This window comes from Geospiza fortis, unplaced genomic scaffold (assembly GCF_000277835.1).
Source record: "Geospiza fortis unplaced genomic scaffold, GeoFor_1.0 scaffold217, whole genome shotgun sequence".
NCBI classification, from domain to species: domain Eukaryota; kingdom Metazoa; phylum Chordata; class Aves; order Passeriformes; family Thraupidae; genus Geospiza; species Geospiza fortis.
This window is the reverse complement of record NW_005054392.1, coordinates 2,179,123-2,204,827: the sequence shown is the minus strand read 5'-3', so window position 1 is coordinate 2,204,827 and position 25,705 is coordinate 2,179,123. Positions and strand designations below refer to the sequence as shown.

The following is a 25,705-nucleotide window of genomic DNA, read 5'->3' as shown; positions in this document are numbered from 1 at the left end:
GCTAGAGCAAAGGTTGAAGCTGTTGCGCGTGGGCTTGTTTGAGCTGGACTATCACTAGTGAGGCTGGCATGAGGACTCCAGTACAAGTCTAGAAGTAAAATCTCATGTCTACTTATTCTTCTATGTAGTGTCTCTTCTTGCAGTCAAAACAGAACCCATGAACAACAGTGAAACAGCAACTACGACTGGAGATGCATCGCTTGACACTTTTACTGGGTCAGGTAAAGCCATAATAAAATGATGTTTTGTTAGATGCACATTAATGCACCATGTAATAACCATCACTAATGAACATTTGCATGGAAGCAATCTTTAAAAAGCTACTATAAAACATGATTGTATTTTATACATAATAATAATATCAATAATAATATAAATAATAATATAAATAATAATATATTTTTCATTTTTGTAAATGCAACTCAGCAATTTATGTGAGGTGTGATCTTAAAGAATGCCTAATAATGATGCATTAGACCACTGCTGTTTGCAAAGGCCTCAAAATAATACTGTTATTATGGTACTGCAGATCTTTTTTCTCAGCATTAGTCTTGTATGATATTAGGAAAAAAAATGGGATTATATTTGTAACAGCCATGCTAATTTGAGCAGTTTCAAATCTTAAGGTTTATACCTCAGTGCTAATCCTTTTACTCCTATTAGCAGTGTGTTACTTTAAACACTGGCCAGATTGCCATGTTAGTCTCTTTCCGCTGGGATGAGCTACTTTCTTTGCAAGAAAATGGTTTTACTTTAAATAATCATAGGTTTCAATTACTTCTCAAGAAATTCAAACAAACTGTGATTTAAGTAGATCCCTAGAAATTATTAAAATTTGATGAACTGTGGAAAAGTACAGATAACCAGCCTTCTAATCGTTAAGTTGCATCTGGCTAATAAAAATATTAAAAAGGAGAGGAGGGAGAAAAATTTTTGCATCTGGAAATAAGAGTTCAGTAATGGCCTGACTGAAATGAAACACCAAAGCCACGAATCACTACTCCACATTGATGCTACTGTAACTTTGGTAGACCTAGGTAGTCAAGCCCTATTTAAAATATTTTGGAAATCACAATGTTTCTGTGTATTTATTTTTAATCAGGTTTTGGAATTATCTTTTAGCCATCAGTTAAAGCCAAAAGTTAATTATTCAGAAAAGTATTTATAACTAATTTAATATCTGAATAAAAGGTATTTTGTGAGATCTAAAGCATTTACTATTTCTGATTAGAAAAATGTCCTCATTTTAATTTTCATTGTTCTCATTATAATTATACTGAGAGGAACCTCAGCCTAAAGGCTAAAAAGTTCCATAAAAATTAAACAGTCTGGGCAAATATTTAGCTTTTCTTTTTCGCTCTGTTTTCACTCAATGCTAAAATTTTATTAGTAATTATTACAGATCATAAAATATCCAATTCTATATAGGATTTTTTCATTTGTTGGTGATGTTTTATGTTGGCTTCTGCCATTTATTTAAGGTAGCTGAGTTTTATTCTATGGCTGACCCAACATTGGAGCGCCAAAAATTGCAGCATTCAGCTCAGGTTTAGATAAGTAAGTAACAGCTTGATTTCCCCAGGTGCCACTCACCCATCAGTTTCCACTGACTTCAAAAGAAGTCTTGAGATCTCTACACTTTGGATGTTTGGAAAGTTAGTGCCTCAAAAAAAAAAAAAAGATTAAAAAAAAGGCAGGAATTTGAGCCTTGCATAATCCTTTTTTGCCTGTTAGCCACCTGCGTACTCAAAAGAAATACAAACCTGAGTTTAGTGCACAAACCCAAGCAGTAAATGAGTACAGTCATTCTCAGTGGGAAATCAATAGTCTGCCTGTCTGGGTGACGTGCAGTCTTCATCATCAGAGCGAGACGCAGAGCTGCCCTGATAATGCACTCAGCTTTTCATAAAGATTGAATGTGTTACTTCTGTGCTTGCCTTTTACTTGTACTCCAAAATCAGACAATTTTTTTCCTCTAATTTTATGGGAGAGGTGCTCAAGAGCAATAAAAACTCAGCAAAACCAGGATTTATCTGAGTTTTTAGCCTAACTGGTTAGTTGGGAAGTTTAGTGGGTTGCCAAAACCCGCTAGTCAGTAAAGGCTGACTAGTAGACAAGTGTTGTTTCAAATAAGCCACCTGTGACTGAAAAAATGCATAGCAAAGCCCAACACTGAACAGTTTGTTTTTTCCTGAAAATGAGGGACATATATGTGTTACTCCCAACCATGGCAAAATCATGATGCCAGCACTTCTCTGTGTTTTATGCAATGAGACATGGGTGAAAAGAGAACTCCTGGTGCTGAGATGCATTTGAGAGTCTGCCACGCAGAAATCCTCTCCTTCAAACACTCTACCCATTAAAATTGATTTCCCTGCTCCAAAGGCAGTCAAAACATGTGACCTGTCCTGGAACTGAGCAGAAGGCTCAACAAGCCATGTGGGGTGTAAAGCAGTCATCTCTGTCCCTAATGACCAGCTGTAAGTGATGCTCAAACAGATTGTGTCAGGTATAGGACAGGACAGACAGTTTAGACTTCACAGAAAACTGATTCTGTGAACTGTTGATTGAAAAGATAAAGCACATAGATCTCTTGAATTTAGAGTGGCAGCTCTCCCGGGATTAGGAAGGCCCTGTTCAGGGCTGCAGCCCATGTGTTGCAGCTCATGCTCAGGGCCCCATTCCCCTGTGCTGGAGAGCTGCCCCCAGGAGATCCTGTGCCTCTGGGCATGGGTTAGCCAGGTGAGCAGTCCCATTGTGCACCCCCCTTCCTCCTCCTTCTTCAAAGAGGAGCAGTTGGTAATTAGTGTCCTCAGTTTGCAGCTCTGTGGTTCTGCAGCACACTCCCACTGAGTGGGCATTCACGGAGCTGGGAGAGGTGCACAGCCCTTAACTGAGAGTTTCACGCACTGAGAATTTGTTGCAGCTGCTGTACTGTAATACTGTGCATATATTGCTTACAATAGTGGATTAATTTGAGAACTGTTTTATCATTTTAGTGGAGTGGAGAGTAAAAACAATGATGCTCTCATTGTTTTTACTCAGTATTTATTATACACAGGGTACAGAATACAGTTTATAGGTATAGAAAACCATTTCTGAAGGCTATGAAGGTGAACTTAGGGAATGTCACTGCTGTTTGACCTACATTTGGTTCCCTTGTGGATAGAGATTATGATGTTACTTAAATGAGGTCCTTTCAACCTAAGCTTTTTGTACAGAATTTTCCAGATGTGTAATGAAAATATACAAAACTCCAGCCCATATTAATATACTGAACCCAACACATGCTATTAAAACAGCTAATGATCATTTAAATCCTCCACGACCACCTTGGCCATTTGAACTAAGAGAGTAACTGGTAAGAGCTGGCTGTCAGCTTGCTCCCTCTTTGAAACAACGTTAATGGGAACTGGAGAGATCAAGGGTCTTATACCTGCCCTGAAGGGCATTCCTCTGGTAATTTCAAGTAGTGAAGTCTTAGGAATATTTGAGTTTTTTAAAGAAGAAACAATTTTGTTTTGTTTTGTTTTGTTTTAACATAAGCACCACAAAAGAGCATTTAGCCCCATTCATATAATGCCACAAAACCCAGAGGAACCTGCCTCCACCATCTTCTCCACTGTCAGCAGTCCTCAGAGAAGGGATGTCAGGAGGATATCCAGCAGCCAAAGCTGTTAAAGTTTGATAGCCCTTAGAATTAGCAGTTTCATCTGTCAGATACAGGTGTGGTCTGCAGGCTCCACTCAGTCACAATGTTCTCTTATGATAGGCCTCCAACCCTGAAATGTTTCTCAAACATCTCAAAGTGTAAAATGTAGTGGCCAAATTGCAGGGACAAGCTACAGAGAAACAGTGAAAAGAATGGATTTTTTAGTCTTGCCTCTTTCTCTTCCTTACAACAGGATCATCAGGAAAACTGGGGATAATAGCAAGGAAATTTAAAACCAGACACATTCCAAAAGTATTTTATTTTCTTGTCTGAATTTTAAAAATAAGGTTTATACAGAAAAGGCAGGCAGGACAATTTTTGCTGAAAATTATTAGGTTTTGATAGCTCAAGTGATTTAAATGAATAGTAATTAATTTTTTTTTGTAGTTTACATAAGGTGGAGTGGCATGGTAAATGTACTTTAAGCAAAGTGATTAATTGATTGAACTCTCATCCAGCAAATGATGAGACAAAAAGTGAAGCAGTATGGCTAAAATGATCCGATAAGCCGATAATGGATCACAAAAGTTCCTTGCCCTGAGAACCACCAAGGTCACTCTGCTGCTATTGCTTGTCTTTAGAAAGGTCACAGAGCTACAACAGGGAAGATTAATTACTCATCAACCCTGAAATAACCAAGAGCATTCTTTGGAGTTCTATGAACCAGTTACATTGATAGAAACAGCTATAGGTTTGTCTGACTCTGGGAATAGCTGCCTGCATATGTAGCAGATTGCTCTAAACCACAGAAAGGCATTCTCGAAAAAACCTTCAAAAACAATATCCACACAAAATGAAATTTAGCAGATTTCCATTACAGGCAAACCCTCAATATTTTTTCAAACAGCAACTCTTTTATGAAATCTAATGGCACATGTTTTAAAAGTCATTATCCAATTCTTTACTTTCAAGACATACTTAACTGCACATTTTAAAAAGAAGTTAATTGTTTTTCTTCTACCGTATTTTCCTTTTAAGTTCTACACATTCTAAATGCATTTAAACTATCTTAAAAATATGAAGTTCTCTGTGTTCAAAGCAGTAGATCTGAGAGACATTAATTAGGGCTGGATGTAGAAATGTATCATGTTTCATAAAATAGTTAGGAACCTAAACCTATTTGTCAGTTATAAAATTCAGAATGTTCATTTCTACTACCATTATGAATAACTCAGGAAGAGGGTACACTTTGAAGTACAAATATGATTGATTAGACTAAAGAAATTCCAGTGCTTCATTGTGTACTACTTTAATCTTTTGAAAAGTGAATGAACAGCAGATGGCCTAATAAAGACACTCTGTATGTTTGCCCAGTATGGATTTGCTCTGAAGGGATTGGTTCAACACTTTAGAGTACATATATTTGGAATACATCTGTCTTAGTCAAGACAGATGGCTAAAGGAAAGGGAAACTTCCAAACACTTGGAATTAATCCAGTGTGAGTGCTGCTTCTGGATGAAATTTTAATGGGTTATGACTATTGTTCTGTTAGCTTTCTTGGAGAATGCAGCTGTGAATAGTATAGATGCACACCATTTGGATGGCTACTGAACAGGACTGTTTATGCACACTTTAAAATAAAAATGCTGTTGTTAGGGGTTATATTCTAATTGTCCTCTTTTTAAAGAATGCTAGTTGCTTTCTAGTGCTCAATCCAGTATCTTCCATCACCTAAGCTAACTAAAATTAGTCACAACCATATAAAACATGCTTTTCCTAAATTGAACTTGTTAATATGAGACTATAAAGGTATGTGTATGTTACTTCAATCCCATGAAATATGTTAGATCCCAAGATTCTTTTTAACTCCCCCTTTTAATACAACTTGCAAATTTGAAAGATCTACAGTGTGTGGTGATGTATTAAATACATGCCTCTGCAATATACTCAGAAATGTTAGTCAAGTTGAGAAAGCATGACACACCCATGCTAACTAAAGAGTTCTGCACAACAGTGAAAGATTTGGAAGTTTTTAATTTTTTTTTTTTTTAATGTTGTGGTACTGGTGACATCTGCTTCCTTGAAAAGCTGTCCATTTCAATAGGCTTCTCTGTTAATGTTTCTGCTTTAGTTCACACTGTGTGGCTGTGTGGGTCTCATGGTGTTTCTAACTGCTGTACTCTTGTTTTCTGTTTTGCAGTAATAACAAGTAGTGGCTACAGTCCCAGATCAGCGCACCAGTACTCTCCACAGATATATCCCTCCAAGTTAGTGTCTGCACCTCTTCTAGTCTTTCATAGACCTTGGCTGTGGGCAGTTTTGTGGTTTGTTGCAAACAAGTGTTGAGCAGGAGAAACAGAGAAAAAGGAAAATTCTTAAGCCATGGTACTGGCTCCGGTACCGGCTCTCTCTCCAACTTTTTTTTCCTCGTGTGTCTACAGAGTAAGATCCTGCTTCGTGCAGTATTGCTGCACAAGAAACACCCTTGAATATCAGCACACAACAGAAGTAAAATAATCAGACTGTTGCATTCTCAGACATCAGCATATTAACAGCATGTGCAGGGAATATATACAGATATATTTTGGAGAAGTCAGTTTATATATAGAAATCACAATTGCATGCACAGGTTGCATACTGGGGGGTAACCCTGTCCCTGACCCTTCCAAGGCCAGCATTGCCAAACGCTTCCAAACATTCCACAATCATGAACCACCCTTTCCTCGTCCCTCTCCGATATCATAAGATTTAAAAATCAAATAAATTGGATTAGCTTTTAATCTTATTATTTTTAAGCCAACGGATGTTGTTAGAAATAGAAAATTTCTTCATGCTTTTTTTTTTTTTTGGTGGGGGGAACTGACTCTTGGGCAATCACACAAATCCAGGAGTGGGAACTTTAGGAAGAAACACCAAAGATATATGAAACTGCTGCAGTTGGCAGTATCTTAGTTTGCTTGTCCTGTGTACAAGGGTTCTTGATTCCAGTATGCCATCTGTTTGTTTCCATTTATTTGATACAGCTATCAGTGTGACTTTGGTACAGAGAAAACATTGAATCTAAAGATTCAAGAGCCAATTAAGCTCTTTCAAGTTGTTTTTTTTTAATAAATTTGCAATCTTATGATAGTAGCCCAAATTTATTAATACAGAAACTAGGTGCCTAAAGTAAGAGCCATCATCCAATTTGAACAGGTTTTGGCAAACTATATTAGGTATTTTGGCTGAATACATTACAAGGTTTAATAGAATTTTCAATCTACTGTTACAACTTTTTGGCATCTAAATTAATGAGTAATCCTTTTCTGATAGTAAATGCTGCCAACTGTACTGAATTAATTAGAAAGAAAAAAAATTTAAAAATTGGAATCTGAAATTTAGTCATGGCTTTTAATGGCCAGGTTTCAGTTAGCGTAATTCTGCAGAGTGTGTTTATTCAACTCTTGGTCCATAAAGTCTTACTTGACTTACAAAACAATCCAAGAAAAATGTTTCTCTGTATATTTTTGCAACTCTGGAGGGCAAAAAATTTAAACTTGATTTTATTCAATCTCTCTATAAAACCTCAGTGTTCACAAGTAAAAGACCATTTTTATTTCCATTCTATTTTCGTAGCCCATATTTTCCGAACATTTAAAGCCCATCTGGTTACCAAAGTACTGGTGTCAGTATTTTTTATGCTGCTCTCCATGGGTAGGATCCATCTCCCAGTGAAGCTAGAGGCTACATGTCTGTTGAAGCAGAACCTACACAGATGACATAATGTACTAGCTTCAGCATTCATCTCTGTGTTTCCTCTATTCTTCTAGTCCAAGTTTCCCCCCACTGGATTAAAAACCTGGGGGGGCTTTTCTAATTGAAGCGTTCTGATCTCGGCTGAAAGATGTTAAGTCCATATAAAGACATGCAGCAGTGGCATAGCCCACCTAAGAGTGGACATAGTAGCTTAAGAATTAAATTGTAGTGATGGGACAGCATAAAATATTCACTGTGCCTTGGGGAATGTGGGACAGTGTCTTTCAGCTTATTCCAGTGGGGGATGGAGTAAATCCCAGAAGAGGAGCAGTTGGCAGAATAATGAACTGCCTTTGGACATCTTTAAAACTTTTTCTTTACTTTATTGCTTGAATCAACATACAAAGTATTTGTTGCCACAGTAATGCTATTTTTCCTGATATTTAGGCCCTATCCGCACATTCTTTCTACACCAGCAGCTCAAACAATGTCTGCCTATGCCGGACAAGCGCAGTATTCGGGAATGCAGCAGCCCGCGGTGTACACAGCCTACTCACAGACAGGACAGCCCTACAGCTTACCCACCTACGGTATTTGACCACTTCTTACTTTACCTTGCCTACAAATAAAAGCAATGCCGACTGCAATGCCATTTTTGCTTTCTCTTTTTTGTTTTCCCAACCGTAACAAAATATTTTAAAGAATCAGTTGAAAATTAATTTCTTATACAGATTTGGGTGTAATGTTGCCAGGCATCAAGACGGAAAGTGGGCTCTCGCAGACCCAATCTCCTCTGCAGAGCGGGTGCCTCAGTTACAGCCCAGGGTTTTCCACCCCACAGCCAGGCCAAACACCCTACTCCTACCAGATGCCAGGTGAGTAGCCACCTCTAAAATTTAAAGCTAAGTATTCCTTCCCAGTGGTAATAGGCATATGTGTTGTCATTTTGATCATCTGTTACTTCAGATCTGGGCATGGAATGCAGTCCCTACTTGAGCCTTCTTTTGGATTTTATAGTGGAATGAAATGCACTAATTTTTTAGTGGCAGGACTGGAAGCACTTGTTATATTTAATAATATATAAAAGTCTCCTTTCCTTGTTTTTTATGTTCCTGAGTATAATTTGATACATAATGTTCCTGACATAATGTGATACTTGTTTCTCCTTGGACTAACATAATTTTTTAGAATTTCTCCTTAATTGATATTTGTTCTTTCATTTACTATTCAGTTAATAATTCATTGATTACCCTCTGGTCATTGATAACCTATTTTATTTGAATAATTTTTAAGCTTCTTATATAACGGTTAATCTTCTGCATATTACAAACTGCAATATGAACCATCTGATTTATGTTGAAAACAAGGACATGCTTCATTACAGATTGATTAAAAACACCCAGATATAGTATTTTAAAAAGGTTTTTGTTTCACAAACATAACACTAAAGTATTAGAAATGAAGGCAAAAGAGAAAGACAGTCTTTGAGGAGAGATGAGAATGCAATCAACTGAAAAATATTGCTAAATTGGTGAGATGACTTACTGCTGATACCTTTCTTGCATGGTGTGGAGAGGAATGTATGCCTGTATACATGGAAGTATTTAATTTCTTTTAAAGTTTCATTACAATGCTTTATACTTCTAGTGGAAAATAAAAGTGGTGGTTTTTTTGTTCTGATTCCTCTACATCTTAGCATGGAATATTCTAATTAGAATTTTATTTTGATTCACTAAGAAGTTCTCACAGATAATTCTATTTCTTAATTTTAGGTTCTAGTTTCACACCATCGTCCACTATTTATTCAAACAATTCTGTTTCAAATTCTACAAACTTCAGTAGTTCACAACAGGTATGAATATTGCCATTTTTATTTGCCAGTTACAAAAAGACTTATATAACTCCAGAGATAGCATGTTATTTTAATTTAGATCGGTTATGTTGAATGAGACTCACTGTGGTTTGATGCTATTTTCTGTGGAAAATGATCAAAATCTTACTGGAAGACTAGTTACATATTTTAGCACTTAAATATTTCAGCACCTTCTGTGTAGTCTTTTAGTAAATATCTTTAAATTAAAAGACACAAAATATTCTTAAATTAAAAAAAAAGCTAAACAAAGCCTTCAAAGCACTAGCAAAAGTCATATGAATGTGCAGTTAGAAATATTTAATGGGAAAAAATTCACTCATTACTGTCCTTAACTGAGTGCTCTGCTGCATCTGCTGTTTCAGGATTATTCTTCATACACAGCTTTTGGCCAAAATCAGTATGCACAGTATTACTCAGCATCAACATATGGTGCATATATGACCTCAAACAACACGGCTGATGGTACTTCATCATCATCAACCTACCAATTACAGGACTCTCTCCCTGGCTTGGCTAGTCAACCAGGTACAGATCTACATTCAGGTGAAAACAATTTTTTATTTTATTTGCTGTTTGTATAAAGAAAAGATTTCCATATTCAGCTTGCATGGATACTGATATTTTATGTTCGTGCCTCATAGAAAACTTTATCATGTAAACCACCCAAAATAAGTTATTTTACTGTTTAGTTAGGAAACCTGACCAGTTTGTTTGCTAATTAAAGAAAGCTTTTTGCAGACTGAGATGGTTGTCTGTATCACTGGCAGTGGAACAGTGCTGTTTCCACCTACACATTCTGAAGTATTGCTGTGAAGAATTTTAAACAAGATACCATTTTTAATTTTATTATGCCTCAGCCATGCTGGCAAGAGCACATGGGCTTTATTCAAATGTGTACAAGCCACGCTTGCTAATTCACTAATTTAAGTAACCAAGAATAGAGAAATTAGTTATTAGCTCCACAAAGAAAAATTGTATTGGAATAGTTGAATTTGCAGGAAGAGCATTAACAAGAGACACGAGGAGGCTCCCTTTGGCTGCCCAGCCCTGCCCTCTTGTGCACAGCCACCACAGCACAGTAGCCTGCTATTTGCATTCCTAGGACATCCCTGGAGGGTAGTGGCAGTTTTTAATTTTTCTTCAGCACTCTTAGAGCAGTCTCTTTCAAGGGCACCAGCTTCACTCATCTGGTGTGGGCAGTGTCTACCATTTCTAAAAAGACTAACAAACTGGCTTTTGGATTAGGCTCTGAAGAGGGGAGGAATTTGTGCTTTAGTCACAAAATCACCTTATTGCATAGATCTTCCTAACAACTGCAGCAACTTATTGAAAAATACAGTAGAAAGACTAATGTATTATTGTAATGAATTTGTATAAAGGAAAGGTAAACTGAGTAGAAAAGTATAAGCAAGGACTCACACATAATATAAACTTATTGAATTTGCTAATAATACTGGAATTTTAACTAAATTAGTTGAAATTTTTTCTACCCAGATGTTTTCCTCAGGTTGATTTTTAAGATGCAACAGTGCATGTGTTTGTGGGTGTATGTTTGGGGGGGGGTATGGATATGGATATGGATATGGAAGAGTGATAGGGAGATACATATTCCCTTGAGTTTTGATGAAAAGTGCAATGTTATTCAGTAGTCTCAGAATGCAAATCTAGGAAGAACCTAAAGGCAATGTGAAATCAAGTGAAATTTCAACATTTGGAGGATATCTATAGCAGGCACAAATCATATGTAAAGAATTTTTAAAGGAGTATGGCGTGTACTCACAAGTTACGTGTTTTGATAACTGTGTATGTCCTGTGTACTTTCACTTGCTGCTTTGTTATTCCTTCATATTCTTATTTGAAAAAATCTGTTTCCCATGTGGTTTCTCCCCTAGGTATCTGTTTCCTAGAAATGCTGTGTAAATGTATCATGTATTTTTACAAGTACCATTAGTATTAAATAGAATTGGCAAAAAGAAAGGAATCTTAAATAGTTTGAACATGTTGAAAAAGTATTGAAGGCTTCACATCTGTGAAACAGTAGAGGTTTTTCTTGGTTGTGGATTGTTTAAGCATATGAAGTTGTTCTCTTGTTAAGTAGGTTGTGCATCTGAGTTTAACAAATCCACCCCCATCTGCTCCTTATTTCTGTGAAGGGTTGCAGTGATCATGTGTCCCTCTGCTGAGAGTGAAACACCCACTTTGTGAATGCATGACATGCCTGTGCCCTTCTGTGTCACAGTAAAAATAAATTTCCATTGGTGAGGGGCAGTGTCTAGGAGATAATTTCAGATATCATAGATCATACTGCAGTTCTTTAGCACCCACTGTGTCCACTTGCTGTCAAACAAGTCCTTAAGACTTACTCCAACAAAAACCTGAGACTAAACACAGCAAGGCACTTAAGTCTTCTGGCATCTCTACTAGCTGTTAATTCAAATATCTAATCAAAACCTCTAGTACTATCTGCACATATGGGATTACTCATTTGCATAAGAAATCCCCATCAGATCAAGAATTAATACTACAACTACAGCTACAATTTTATTTATTGACTGTGTAAAGAAAATTAGATGAAAATTGAAACAGACTTTATTCTTTCTGCTATTCATGGCAAGCAATAACACACTACAAGTCAGGAAATAAAAAAAAGCCGGCCTGTAATGTTGAAGCTGTCTTCTGGCTGCTCTGTCTGGTAAGGATATGTAACAAAAGTCAATCCATAAGGAAGGTATGAAGGGGCTCAGCAATTCATCCATTCCACATTTGTGTAACACTCAGCTACTTAAACCAGGGACTTCTCTTCCAAGCTTGCGTTGAACCTGCCTTATATTAAGATTTTTCAAAATGCACTCATTACCACAGAGTATTTGTGAGATAAATAGGTGTCCCCTAGGGCACTTCCTCTCAAATAGGGATAGCTCAGATGGACTGGGAGATGAGGTCTCAGGAGATAAGTACACTTGAGTATATTTGATGAATACATGAGTACATTTAATCTGGGGCAAATAAAACTCAAGCAGATAATACAGGCCTGCATAAAAGCTTCCTGTGAAGGCACCTTGCTATCATATATCCAGGGTTAGGGGAGGCAAATCACCACAGGGTATTAGCTCCCGTTCCATTACTGGGATGCAGCAAAGATTAATTTGGTACCCACAATGAAGTCATCCTTTGCAGCTTCTCTGGGAGACAGCATCAGGTTTTTATTCAGACTGCACAAACTCCTTTTTTCCTTCTTAAGTCATAGAACCATGTTTTAACACAGAGGAGGGGATGTTCACATCATTGAACTAGAGGCGGGAAATAATGTCCTAAATATGAAAGACCACCTCCATTTGTAATGTGTAATTCCCTTTGTAACTTGGTGCTGTAATTCCCTGTCCTCTAGTTGGAGCTGCTGCAAAGTCTCCACAGCATGAAAAGCTTCATATTGGACAAGTGTATTGGATGTGTAAGAACATCTGTGATAAGGAGGTCATTCAATATTCTGGTTTTAACATTTTCCTCCTGTTCTCTTGGATCATTGGCACTGCTCACAGTCCCAGTGGGAAGAGGCTATGAGGTATATTTATTAGACATGTGTTGAATATTGAGAAAGCTAAAAAATTTCAAGCATTGTAATAAAAATCTCTGTCTATTATAAGCTGCAGTAGGAGCTCTTAATGATGTTAATGTTTTCAATACTCTTTGGTACTAGAATTTCTCACCTTCTTTTATGTTACAGGGCTGAATTTTTAATAAGTTTTCTTTTTGTCAGCATTGACCTCATTTCTAAAGCAAACAGAGGATAAGAAAAGTGCAGTTTCTCCTTTAGACTGCTGTAGGTAAAAAGCAAATCAAGCAATTAAGCCTACAGTTGTTTAAAAAAACAAGCACCACTGACTTCTGCAGTTCTAAAATAGATGCATACCTTGCATTCAAGTAAGAGACAGCTGCTCATTCTGATTTAGAGATTAGTGTAATGAAATAAAGTTGGCTTTAAATATCTAGATTTTACAAGGAACAGCGATTAGTTACAGTACCGATTAATAGATAATTATGCAATCCTGTACAGCATTGTCCCAAGCAGAAGCCTAGAGCAACTGGTAATGGCTAATGCTAAATGAAAATTTGATTTATTTACTTCAGTTGTTGGGTAATTTCAGAGAAGATTTAGAAGAGGAGGGTTTTTTTAATATTTTTTTTTGGTAGATTAGAATAAACACAGTCATTGAGAACAGATGTTTTAATACATTACTGTGGAAATGAGTCTTGATTTTGTTGTAATGTGTTGAAGTGTTATAAATAAGAAGACTTTTGTGGTAAGAATGTAAACATTCATCTTCACTTTCTTAGATTTTGTTTTTTCTTTCTGGGGGTTTGGTTTTGTACATTTTTTCCACTCGATCAGAAAAATCTAGGAAACTATTTTTGCACAGAGCTCTTGCACACTCAGAACTTATTTTGGAGCCATTGTAGGTTTTTGCTGCACAGGGATTCTGATTTGGATGCTTCTTGTACATTTGTAATTACCCAAGTACATTTTGCTGTTCTTATGAAGAGCCAAGATAATGTGATCCTTATTGATTGCTTCACTGCCTGCTGTGACCTTGCTGACATCAACACCATGCCAGGAATAGAAATGAGTAGTCAACAAGAACTGTCTACTCTCCCCATTCTTTAGGGATTTCTGCCTGTGTGTCCTGTCCTTTCTCTGCATATCTCTATGAAAAGTCATTTAGCCTCTTTTACTAATGCTCAGCCCCCTTCACTGTTGTGGTGACCCTCACCTGGACTAACTCCAGTTTGACAGTATCTCTCTTCTACCTGGGGACCCAAAACTGCACATTTTTCCAAATGTGGTCTTGCAAGTTCAGAAGAGAGAAGAAAAATCAGTCTCCTTCACCTGCTGGACACCTAGTGATGCTCTTTAGTAAAAATGAAAATTAAAAAAAAAATCAGATTCCAACTCAAAAACAGATGCACCATAGATGATTTTTGGGAAATGTTTGTACCAAGTGTTAATTTATTCTGCATATTTGCCATCATGAGCACTTTTTACAAATATTACCTGTGGCCCAGGAATGCTCAATTACAGACAGCTCAAGGACACTCTTGAATCAAAATGGGTACTAGATGTCAGATCAAAGATGTACCCTTTCCTCCTTTTCTGGAGAAAAACCAAATCATTATTAATAGGATAAATTAAGAAGGAGGGTTTTTTATCATTTAGCACTCGGGAACCTAGCCAAACTGCATTTATTGCTAGAAGTTTTGAAAGCTGAAGATGCTAAGCTTCATTAAATGAATAAGTCAGGGATGGGCTTGAGTGTGGTTAAGACAATCTATGCCATATCAGGTCAAAGGCCCTTCCAGCACATCTCTGTGACAGTCCACAAAGCCTCATGCTTAGAGAAAGACAATCAGAACACAACAACTCATGCTCTTTCAGGTACTAACTGTAATATTACATTTAATATTAGGACTTTCCTCTGACAATTTATGAGCTGAGGTATGGTGAAGGAAAAAAGTGAACTTTACTAAAGAGCAGGTGACATGAGAGGAGGACATGAAACTGGAGGCTGCCTGGCTGTTCTGGATCGTGGATTAGTGCCAAAGTGTGTTCTGGTAAAAGTAAAGCAGGACTTGGAAACAAGTCTAGCTGAACTGAAAACATGGGAAATTAACTGCTTTAATTAAAAAGCATTTCATGTTTTGAGAAACCATTAGTATGACTTCTAAAATACCTCTGTCTTGGATATATTGATATTTTGCCTGGGCTCATGTGTATTTGTGTATATGCACATGTATGTGTGTAATTTTAATTTTTGTCTTATTCTGCTAAGGTTTATAGTGTTTTGTTGGTAAAGCCAAATGTGTGTGTGTGGCATCTGCTGATCCCATCTACATAAGAGAAGCCACATTATCATTCTTTTTATACAACATTTTTACATGTCTCTTGTCATTGGCATACAGACATGTATGGAAAAAAAAGTTGATTGTTTAAAAACCCAGCACTAATTTTGACATGAATGGTTACCTCTACAGGAGAGTTTGACACAGTGCAGAGCCCCTCCACGCCAATCAAAGATCTTGATGAGAGAACATGTAGGAGTTCTGGGTCAAAGTCTCGGGGTAGAGGGCGGAAGAATAATCCATCACCCCCTCCGGACAGTGACTTGGAGGTATGTCTGTGGTAATTGATGAATGTTAACGTGGAAGTTTCTTCTGATGAAGTGTAAATGCTGAATACTGCAGCTGTGAAAATAGCTTAAAGCATTTTAAAGACATTATGGATTCAGTCTTACTAACTGAATGTAACAGAGAGCAGTAGCTGCTTTAATCTGCATGTACAGTGAGACTTTACTGTTCTGCATTACATGTCTGTCACTTTCTTGTGCAATAGAACCACAAGCCTGTACTCAAAAGTGTCACATTTTCTTTCAGTTTTTGAAATAGGAGATCTCAAATGTATCTCTCAGCTTAATTACATGTATTTATGGATGCAATGGAAATATGCAGGATCACCTGGCCATAGCATTTTAAATATTTAGGCACTACTTTGTGCTTGTGTTTGTAAGTTATATCAGCGGATCTCAGTGAGGCAGCTTACCTCAGTGAAGTTATGGCTGTGCCTTGCAGTGGCAGGAGCAGCAGGAGGAAGCAGAGTGCCTGTGTGTGTGTGTGTGACACTCCAGCTGTGGCACCAGGGACACCAGGCTGTGCTGCCTGCCAGGCCTGTGTGTCCCCTGCTGCCACCAGAGCAGCGCTGGGAGCCAGCAGCCCTGGCCTGCCCCACTGCCCTGCCCTCACTGACCAGCCCTGGATACAGCACAAGACAAAATTGCTGCTGGGACTTGGCTGGCCATAGGGCTGCTGCTGGGGTAACAGGGTGGGTTTCAGGGCTGGGAACTGAGTGTAAATGCTGTTGCTTTTATACAGAAACTTACTTTTTCTTTTTTTTTTTTTTTCTCTTCAAAGGATTTAATTTTTCCAGTGAAAACGCTAACTTCTTGTATTTCAGGGTTTCTTTTGGTTGGTTGTGTTTTTTTTTTTTTTAATTTATTTTTACCATTGAGAATCAAAACAAGTGAAATTGAACGAATGAAACTGAGTTAAAATAATCTGTTTTATCCTACAGTATTGTTTCAATTCTATATGGCAGTGGCATATAGCGCTTTTACCCAAGATTTTAGTTACACAGTAGAAATAAAAAAAAATCTTGAATGAGTAAGACTTGCAGAGAAGTATCTTAAAGTACTGTTTATCCTTAACAGTTATGTTTGACCACCAATCACATTTCTGAAATCTCTATTATAGAGATTTTGTGAAAAGCTTTTTAGAGAGCAAATAAGAAATATTTGAAGAGTTAAAAAGTTACTGCCTTTTGACTTTTTACCATGCATGATACACTGTTACTGCTGATTTTCAGAGAAAACTTGCTCATTTAATAAGTACTTGGTTCTACTTTCAGACTCAGTTGACTTTTAGCCTCCCTGAGTGGTGTGCTGGTGGGACTATGATGTTATTTGTTCAATAATATTTTCCTCTATTCTGCTTTCAGCGTGTATTTGTTTGGGATTTGGATGAAACAATCATAGTTTTTCATTCGCTGCTTACAGGATCCTATGCACAGAAGTATGGCAAGGTATGTGAGATGTGCATCTTGTGGCAATTCACTGCAGCTATCTGGCCTGACTATGTACATGTTTTTCATCTCTGTGTTCTCTATGGCCCTTATGGGTGAAGTTAGGTAAAGTGTACAGTAAACCCCATTTTCAGAGGGTTACTGTGAAGAAGTCTAGGCGAGGAATGAGACACAGCCCCTAAGTACAATACATGAGGCAGGGCTGAAGCAGATGCTGCAAATAAGAGGAGAATTTATAGAGGAACAAGGATGAGGTTCCTGACATGCATTGGAAGAGACATTGCAGGGAGATAATAGATGAAGTGCACAAATGGAAAAAACTGACAGGATCTGGAACAGTAGAGGAAAAAAGAATAAACTGGGCTGTTGGGTGAATTTACCAGGAAATTTATGAATAGGATGAGTAAGAGTCTGACTTATTTCAATGCCAGCTGCAGATGTTGTTCTTTGACTCCCCACCTTTTTCACTGAATTTTTGGTTCCCTTGGCTCGTTCTGGGGTGAATAATGCTGGGGAGTGAAACCCTCTCCCAAGTAGTTTCAAGCATCCTCTCCCCTCCAATGAGTCCAAAAGGAGTTCAGGTCACAGAGCAGTGAGTGGGAGAGCAGGAAGAAGAGTGAAGGAGGCAAAGAGAGGCAGCGGCAGACTGCAGGAGCTCCAGAGCTGGTGCTGGGAGTCCAGGGAATGGCTGCTTGGACAAGGTGAGAAGAGTCTGGTGTGTAGCAACAGGAGCAGACTAAAGGGAGAAGTAGAGCTAAGGGCCTGGATAAAACAAAAAATCAAAACAAATATGTGGAAGGAGGAAAATGGGTGAAGGGGATGTCAGTGTGTACATTTATTGTTTTCTCTGTGCTGTGCTGTTCAAGTGAAATTAATGCAAAGGTATTTCTTTTTAAGAGCAAAATCATGTCCATGTTGTCTCAGATGTGGGGCTTGTTTAGCATGTTTTCAGCATCTTTATTCCTGCCAGAATCAGATGCTTGAGAAAAGGATGTGAGAAACATTACAGAAATGCTTTTCACAACCCCCTCCCCTACCAATGGGTTAGAAATGTCCAAAGCCAGAATCTGTGCATTGTAACTAGAGAGAGGCCAGTCTTCCATGCAATCAACCTCTTTTGGTTATTAAAAAAGAAAGTTAACAGGAAAATGCACAGGCCAAGTGCAAAATCTGAATTTCTGGAATTCTAAGATAAGGATAGGTACTCATGTCTTATAAAAATCAGCCTTCCTTGCTTTGCAGCTTCCCAGTGCCAGATCTGTGCACTTTTCAGTACTCTGTCAAAAAATTTCTACTGCTTTTTTTCAGACATTGTAACAACAGTGACTTTGTCAGAACCATTTCCAACTAATAGTTATCAAAACAAGAGAGAAACCTAGCTGAACATGAACTTTTGTATCACTTTGAGGGTAGCCCATAGACTACCACAGGACTTGCTGAATTGTCACAGTGATAAAGTTATTTTCAGATAAAGTTATTCCTTTCAGTCTTTTTTGATTGTGCCCTTTAGATATTTGTGTAATCAACTGTAACACATAGTTTTAAAAATCAGAGCACATCTTGTAGTTCACAAAACATCTGTGGATAACTTTGAAAAATGTCTTGGAAACAGCAACAGAAATGTAATTTCTCTTGGTAAATTAGTAATGGCATATTAACAGATAGTAGTACTGACAGCAGATAAAGTCTTACATAAACCAAAAGTGTCTCAAGGGTTAGTGAAATTAATGTAGTTATACTGCTGAGATCAACATCAGTAAACAAATGTCAAATGCCATGGATAGCAATGAAGCAAAGCGTGCAGAATTACAGAATTCTTAAGTAAAATCCTCTTTTTCTTTTTTTTCTCTCTCTCTTTTTTTTTCTGATACTGATAGGTGACATCCACTCAAGTAGGTCATTTCCAGACCCTATAAAATAAAAGTAGTAGACTTTTTCCTTCCTGCGGTGACTGCCATTGCCATATTTACATAGAACTTCTGTGATGAGTTATTACCAGTGCAAGTCAAATATAAATATTGTTGACAGCAAGGGAGCTAGAGCAGTAGGAAAGGGAATACAGGAAGAGCTCATAATGGGTAGGTTTTAGCTTTTGCATGTCATTGTAGAGTTGCCTAAATTTAAGGTGGGATGTGTCTTAGCCTAAGTGCCTAAGAGGTTAGAAATGGAAGATCCCACAGATAGACTTCACTAAGCTCTGGTACATGACATTTTTAGCACATTTGGTGCTTATCTTTTCTGCATATGATTTCCATCTGTATGCAAGGTCTTAATCCAGACTGAAGATGGGATTGTTATGAGAATTGGGTTGCTATGAGAGTAAATGCTCCAAGAATTGTGATGTTGTCAGCAGAAGTCTTGTTATCACATAGGTCTTTCAAAATTTTTGAGAGAACAGTTTGTCGTGGAAAGGTGGTATAAAATTGTTGCCTTACAATGAAAAAAGAAACACGGTAGTGTAAAATAGTGAAGATAGTAAATTTTTTAACTGTCTGATTTTAAAGCGTAAAGGCATCTAATGTCACACAGATGCTTGGCTGTGAATACCATGTTCTTCCATATATATTTCATGAGCCCATTTTGTATAAAATGGTCAAGATACTCACAAATAAGAGAAACTACACAAAAAAAAAAAAAAACTTGCAGGACAAGCAGAATTTTTCCCTTCTCCCATTTTTAATTTTTTACATGAGAATAGTGTGTTGTTAAAGCAAACATTGCTTTGAGGAAAGGCAACTTCTTATACCAAGTGTTCTCACTTCATACTTAGAAGGAGTGAGATGCTGAGTTTAGAGCTACTGGGGATATACAAACAGGCAAGAATATTCACCTTCAGTTCTTTCTCATGTACTCATTGACATAAAAACTTTCATTCCTTGTTTTCACCAGCTTATTCCTGGTTTTTTGAGTACTGGGTGAAAAAAAAAATCAGGAATTAGTCTTTTAATCTCTCTGTTTTGCTGCAGTTCAGGCTGCACAGGGATGCAGTGAGAGGAGGTGCAGCATATTATGGCCTGGCATAGGGATCCATATGTGAGTGCAGAAGCACTGGAGACCTGCATTTGTATCTGGAAATAAACACTTTCAAAAGATTTCTACAGTTTAACAAGTGGTTGGAGTGGAAGAGAAAAAGGGAAGTCAAACCAGCATCTCCTTAGGCAAGGAGGGCTTTCATTAGCAGAGATTATTTGGAAGGCCTGGATCCAGTAGGCAAGTTTCAGGTTGTGTATTTGCCAAGAGAATAGCAGATTTCTGACTTACACCTAAGGATTTATGAAGCTGAGAATGGACACTCTCCTTGTTTAGCACTTTGCATGGAATGATGGCAAAATTTTCTAGGATAATTATTTGATGTCAAAATTTTATAATAACCATGCTAAAACAGAATTAGTGGTTTGCTGAAGGATGCAACTGTAAGCATCTCTTTAAAAATGGGGCAAATTGCTGCTGCTTATCTGGGTGCCAGTAGGGTATAGCTTTAAACCCAACTGAACTGGGAGAGATTTGGCCAGAATTTGGCCAGTGTATCACTTCTGCATTTAAAATATAAAGCTTTCCCAGGACAATATTCCATGTCTTGCTGTTGTCTGCCTGTGGCTGTTTCTCTCTGGCTTTGGTATATTGGTTATTCTACTGGGCTAACATAGAAAGACAGTAAAAAACTACACTACACCTGTGTTAGGTTTCAGGAAAGCTGTGCTGCCTTCCAGCAGTAAGATCACCTCTCACTTTTCCACTCATTTGCTCATATGCATTGTACTTCATGAAACCAGTACACTTCTATTTTTAATTACTTACTACAGTAGCAAATTGTGAACATTGGCATTGGAGCTGTTACATTATGACTTGTCTGTATGATGATGGTTTTTGCAGCTGAGCACCAGTTGACAGATAAGGTTTTCTACAATGCTGAGCTCTTAAGTGAGCATTTATTGATGTGACAGGACATCTGTTAGGAGATGTCATCATCTCTTAAAAGTTTATGAGGTACATTCTTATTCCCTGTGAACAGTGTGTATTCTTTGTTCCATTGCATTCCGGTTATTCTTGCTGGTTGAAGGATGATTAAGCTGGAGTTTTTCTAGCTCCAAGCATTTATATTTTATTCATTTCTCCCAGGTCAATCCAGAGGGCAAGGATTCCCAGATTAATGCTGTGACTCAAAGTGCAACTGTTTAGAAGAAGAATAAAATTCCTTTGTGAGCTTAGAAGACGGAGAATGTGATTTCCAAGTGCAAAAATCAAAACAAATCCACACTTGATGATCGTATTTGGCCATTCTTTTTGTAACATTGCAAATGACAGAAAGTTGTCAGGGAAGCCTCATTAACCTTGTGCACTTCTCTGGAAAGGGCTCAGAAGCTTTTTACTGCTCGCTGTCTGCTTGTCTGCTCATTAAACAAAAAAGCTTTGTCACCATTAACACCCATAATGACATTCCCAAATTCAGTCCTCAATTTTCTCTTGTCCACCTGTATTAATAGTGTATCTCTCATCACCTCCAGTTATCCTCTCCATTCACTCCCTCCTTGTCTGAGACCTCTGAGTTGGTTTTCCTTCTGCCTTCTAGAGAGCATGGAACAGAAACTCCCTATGGAGTACGTGAGTTTTCCTTCATCAGCCACCAGCTATGGTTACCAAGAAGGGATGTGTTCTCTTCCTCCATCACCACCCACATGCATTTCTCCTGGGACAAGTGTCCCCTATGAGAGAGTGAGGGCTGAATCTTAGGAATCCCTATGATTCCTACATAATATAGAGAAGTCTCTTTAAGCTAAAATACTGGTATTTAACGTTAGCATTTCCACTTTTTCCCGAGGCCAGTTTTGTTTTAAGTCCGTGCAGGACAGCCACCCATTGAAAATAACTTCTTAAAATTATGCTTGTTTTCTTGCTTATTTTTAAGGCTTCATGCATCCAAATTCCTGTCACAATGAATCTACCTGGCAGTCTATTTATCTCTTCGTTTTCCAAGGTTTTATTAAAGTCACTTTGGTGTTTGCAGTTTTTTTTCCTAAGAAATGAAATTATTTTGAACATGTGCTGAAATCTGACATTCCAAGACAGTATTAAATACATCTCTTCCACTAATGGACACTGAGCTTTTGGGGCTTTATTCCAGTTACTCTCCACTTGATCAAAACATTTAAGTATTGGTCCTCCCAGGATATTTTTATCTAGTCTCCCAGGAGGCATTCCAATGGATGGACCAGTCTGGTACAGAAGTCCACAGACAGACAGTCTGGCTCCAGTTTAGTGCCTTCATCTTAACATAGCTAAAGTAATTTGTATTTAGGTGTACAGAAGTTTTGTAGCTGGTCTTGATTCTTCTGCACACTAATGATATCTGGCTAACATCATACCTCTGTGGGCCAAAGAGTTGTTCTTTGTTCTGTGAATTAACTGGGGAAAACTTCCAGATTTTTTTATTAATCCTTTTTTCCTCTATTGTGTGTGCTTGTGCAGAGTAGCACAAAATACAATTTTGACAGAAATTCAGTCTGCTTCTTACTAAGTTTTTCAATTTGCTGTGCTAAGTTTTGTATCAACTTCAAGTTTCTTGCTTTCTTTTCAACACTCAGTCCTGTATGCCACTTGAATCAGTCTGTAACTTCTGCTTCAGCCTGAAAGACAGTAAAATGATGATTGTCATGTTCCTCCATATTGTGCAAACACTATAAAGCCACAAGACCCTTAAAAATCTGCTTTCTTGTCTATTTTTTTATGTGAAGGAAAGAACTTAACCTGGCAAGAGCTGGATGGAACATAATTTTTAATTCTTGTTAAACAGTTGCAGTGCAAAATTTTGGCCAATTTATTAAAGGAAGAATTGTTCATATCTTGAGAATTCAATTCCAGCAATTCTTCCTAGCAGAAGTTGTACAGGGAGATCCAGAGTGATTTTATGCTAAGCTGAAATGGATTCCCTTTGCTTTGCTTTATTTTATTTTACATACCATACCTAGCAATAGCCTTCTCATGCCTTCGTCAAAACAGGAATGTAGGAAATATAATTTTAATAGTAATAGTCAGGCATAACTGGTTACAAAAGTACTATTAATAAGAAAATCATAAGAGCTTTGTTGCATTTACATTTTTCAACTATACTAGGCAAGGCAGGAAATTGTCATACATAGTTGGTAGTTTCTGTAAAAACAAATCAAATTATAACGGAAAACGTTATAGGAAATTTCTACATTCAAGTCTGTTTCTACCCAGGAAGGGGTAAAAAAGAGGCTGAGAATTAAATGTCTGAGATTCCAGCTTTGGAAGCACTCCAGTGAATAAGTTATATAAATAATAATGAGTTACCACCTGTGCATAAAATTATGCACATGCTTTAGTGTTCATGGGATTGAGGTAAAAAAGTGTATTGCAAATACTCTCTGCTATATTGTATCTAGAGAGAAAAGATTTATAGTTTACAATGCACAGAAAATGCAAATGAAAGAGACAAACACGTGTTTATATGTGATGACATTTTGATAAAAGCATTTTGGCTTGATGAGGAATCTCGCGAGTCCTGGGTATTTTAGTGATTTGTGTTCTCAGAGCCTAACCTGAGTTTTGCTAATCTGTTAATGGTGTTCCTTAATCATCCTCTTGGAAATCTGACCTTTGCACTTGGTGCTGCCTTCAGCCATGTGACTTTCAAATCCAGTTAACATTACTACAGAAGACAGAGTGAATAAAATTCTGTTCCTGCATTTGTTTTTGGCTTCTGAAAGGTACTCCAGATCAATTCAAGGGTCTACATAAAAATATTTCCTTTCACTGCCAGAGAATTGGGTATAACTTTGGATCGTTACAACTTCTTGGACACTATTCTCCCCTTCAAGTATGCCTTTTCCATGAGCAAGAGTCAAAGTATGTCAGTGTTTCAGATTTTACCATTAGTTATTAAGTGCTTGAATGCAAAGCCATCTTTTATTCCGTCATTGCAAAGCCCTGGAGTAGTGAGTGTCTGATCCTGTTTGGGAAGCCTTTCATCCTAATGCTAACAAATGATCATTTGAAGTTTTGTGAGATTTTGTTGCTACAAGCTGGTAAATATTTAGACTTTAAATCTCAAGGTATTTAAGAAGGGATTTCTGAAAATATGTTCATGTCAATCAGAGATTAAATGATGAAATATTTTTTTCATATTTTGATGAGAAGAGGACCACATGGGTTTTAAAAGTCCGCTGCAGTTGTGTTAAGCATAAAAAAGTTAATGGAACCCTACAAGCTCAGGCAGATGATTAAGGCAACAATCGAACTAATTACTAGGTGTCAGCAAAGCACCAGAGACCATTACTCTAAACCAACTCTAAGGTAACACATATCTGCTTTACCTCTCTCCTAGAAAACCTAGAAAATCTGAATTCATTACCTTGCCTTAGCTGTATGCTTAATGCTCTCAGACAGTGTTCTTGCAGATCAGGAGATTTGTGGTGTCTTGCTGAGGCAGAGCAATTTGAGAGTATGAAAGACGACCTACAAATAAATGCCACATTTTGAATAAATCTTATCCAGGGACAGGATTCCAGTGTTTCATCAGCAATGAAGGGATGATCTATAGCAAACAACAAACTTACATATGCTTTTCACAGGAATATATGTTCCTGCATACATCTTTTATGAAAAGTGCCATTCTTATTTCCAGTCTTCTTTATAGTTGTTTATGTTTCTATTTATGTATATGTTTATGGCCACCAGACTTTTTCATGTCAGCTCAGCCAGGTTGCAAATTGCTTGGCTTTAAAAAATTTGATTTTTCAACATCCACAGCTCTCTGAATTTTCTCACAAACAGAAGTTCAGCAGTGTCTTATTACAGGATTATATTAAAATATCTTAATACTCAAAGGATTTCAGGAAAATTTCTTACAGTGTTAATTTTTCCAAACACTTTATATACATCAAATTTTAAAGTAATTCTAATATAACTTAGAGGTATGTAATTAGCTAACCTTGTTTTTTTGTTTTTTAAGGATCCACCCATGGCAGTGACCCTTGGACTACGAATGGAAGAAATGATTTTTAATCTTGCTGACACACATTTATTTTTTAATGATTTAGAGGTAAGAGTCAAAGGAATGCTAGTACCGGTATTCCTGATTTTGAACTTAGTGGCTTTGTTGTGCATTAGTGTTTATTGTGTGTGACATTTCTAGCTGTGTAGTTTTTGGATTTGTCATACTCTAATCAGAGAGAGGTTATCCAGTGGCACTGACTTCTGGTGGCACCAGAGTCCTTCTGTGAAACTCGGTGAGAGAGTCTGCAAACTACCCATTCCTTTCTTTGTCCATCTTTTTTGGTTTCCATGTGCATAAAGCTGTCATCTGCTGTCATCTCCAGGATGGTAACATACATGCCTCATGTTCTTCTCTTGAAGCTCTCCATATTCGTTTGCTTTCAGTGGGTGCCCTCATCTGACCAGAAGAGACTGTTCTTCTCTTAACATATCTGAGCAGCCTTTTGGTTACAGGCCTGTGTTACTTGTTCAAATGTAGAATATTCTTCATTTACCTCAGAGAATGCAGCATCAGAAAGCTGGGACTGTGATAGATGTTCTGATCAGTGATTTCTCTTCCCAAGGTAACCAGGCAATCAATGTATTGTCACAATATACCCAGGAAATATAATTTGGCAATTGGTCAGAAAAGGCAGAGACCTCTTCCTAGGAAGTGCCCTCTGTGGGCAGCTCGCCTGTCAGAAGGACATGGATGGATTCTCACAGGGACCGTGGTCTGGGAAGCAGGCTTGTAGCTGAGCTTCACAGGCTTCTTATTTCACTCTTAAGAGCCCAGATCTGTTAACATAGACAGTGACAGCC

At 37.6% G+C, this 25,705-nt stretch overlaps 1 protein-coding gene across 11 annotated transcripts in view; it reads left to right on the top strand.

Annotated features, from left to right (window-relative positions):
• EYA4 (EYA transcriptional coactivator and phosphatase 4) overlaps positions 1-25,705 on the top strand; it is a 144,121-nt gene that overhangs the window by 101,815 nt on the left and 16,601 nt on the right. For 6 of the 11 annotated variants that reach the window (XM_031060837.1, XM_031060828.1, XM_031060832.1 and 3 more), the window contains 9 exons: positions 129-221; positions 5,854-5,920; positions 7,836-7,978; positions 8,120-8,263; positions 9,161-9,240; positions 9,624-9,804; positions 15,289-15,425; positions 16,805-16,888; positions 24,861-24,950. In XM_031060837.1, the coding sequence (XP_030916697.1) occupies positions 129-221; positions 5,854-5,920; positions 7,836-7,978; positions 8,120-8,263; positions 9,161-9,240; positions 9,624-9,804; positions 15,289-15,425; positions 16,805-16,888; positions 24,861-24,950 (1,019 nt within the window). The remainder of the gene's footprint in view (positions 1-128; positions 222-5,853; positions 5,921-7,835; positions 7,979-8,119; positions 8,264-9,160; positions 9,241-9,623; positions 9,805-15,288; positions 15,426-16,804; positions 16,889-24,860; positions 24,951-25,705) is intronic. The other 5 variants (XM_014308914.2, XM_031060834.1, XM_031060838.1 and 2 more) reach the window with 3 other exon arrangements.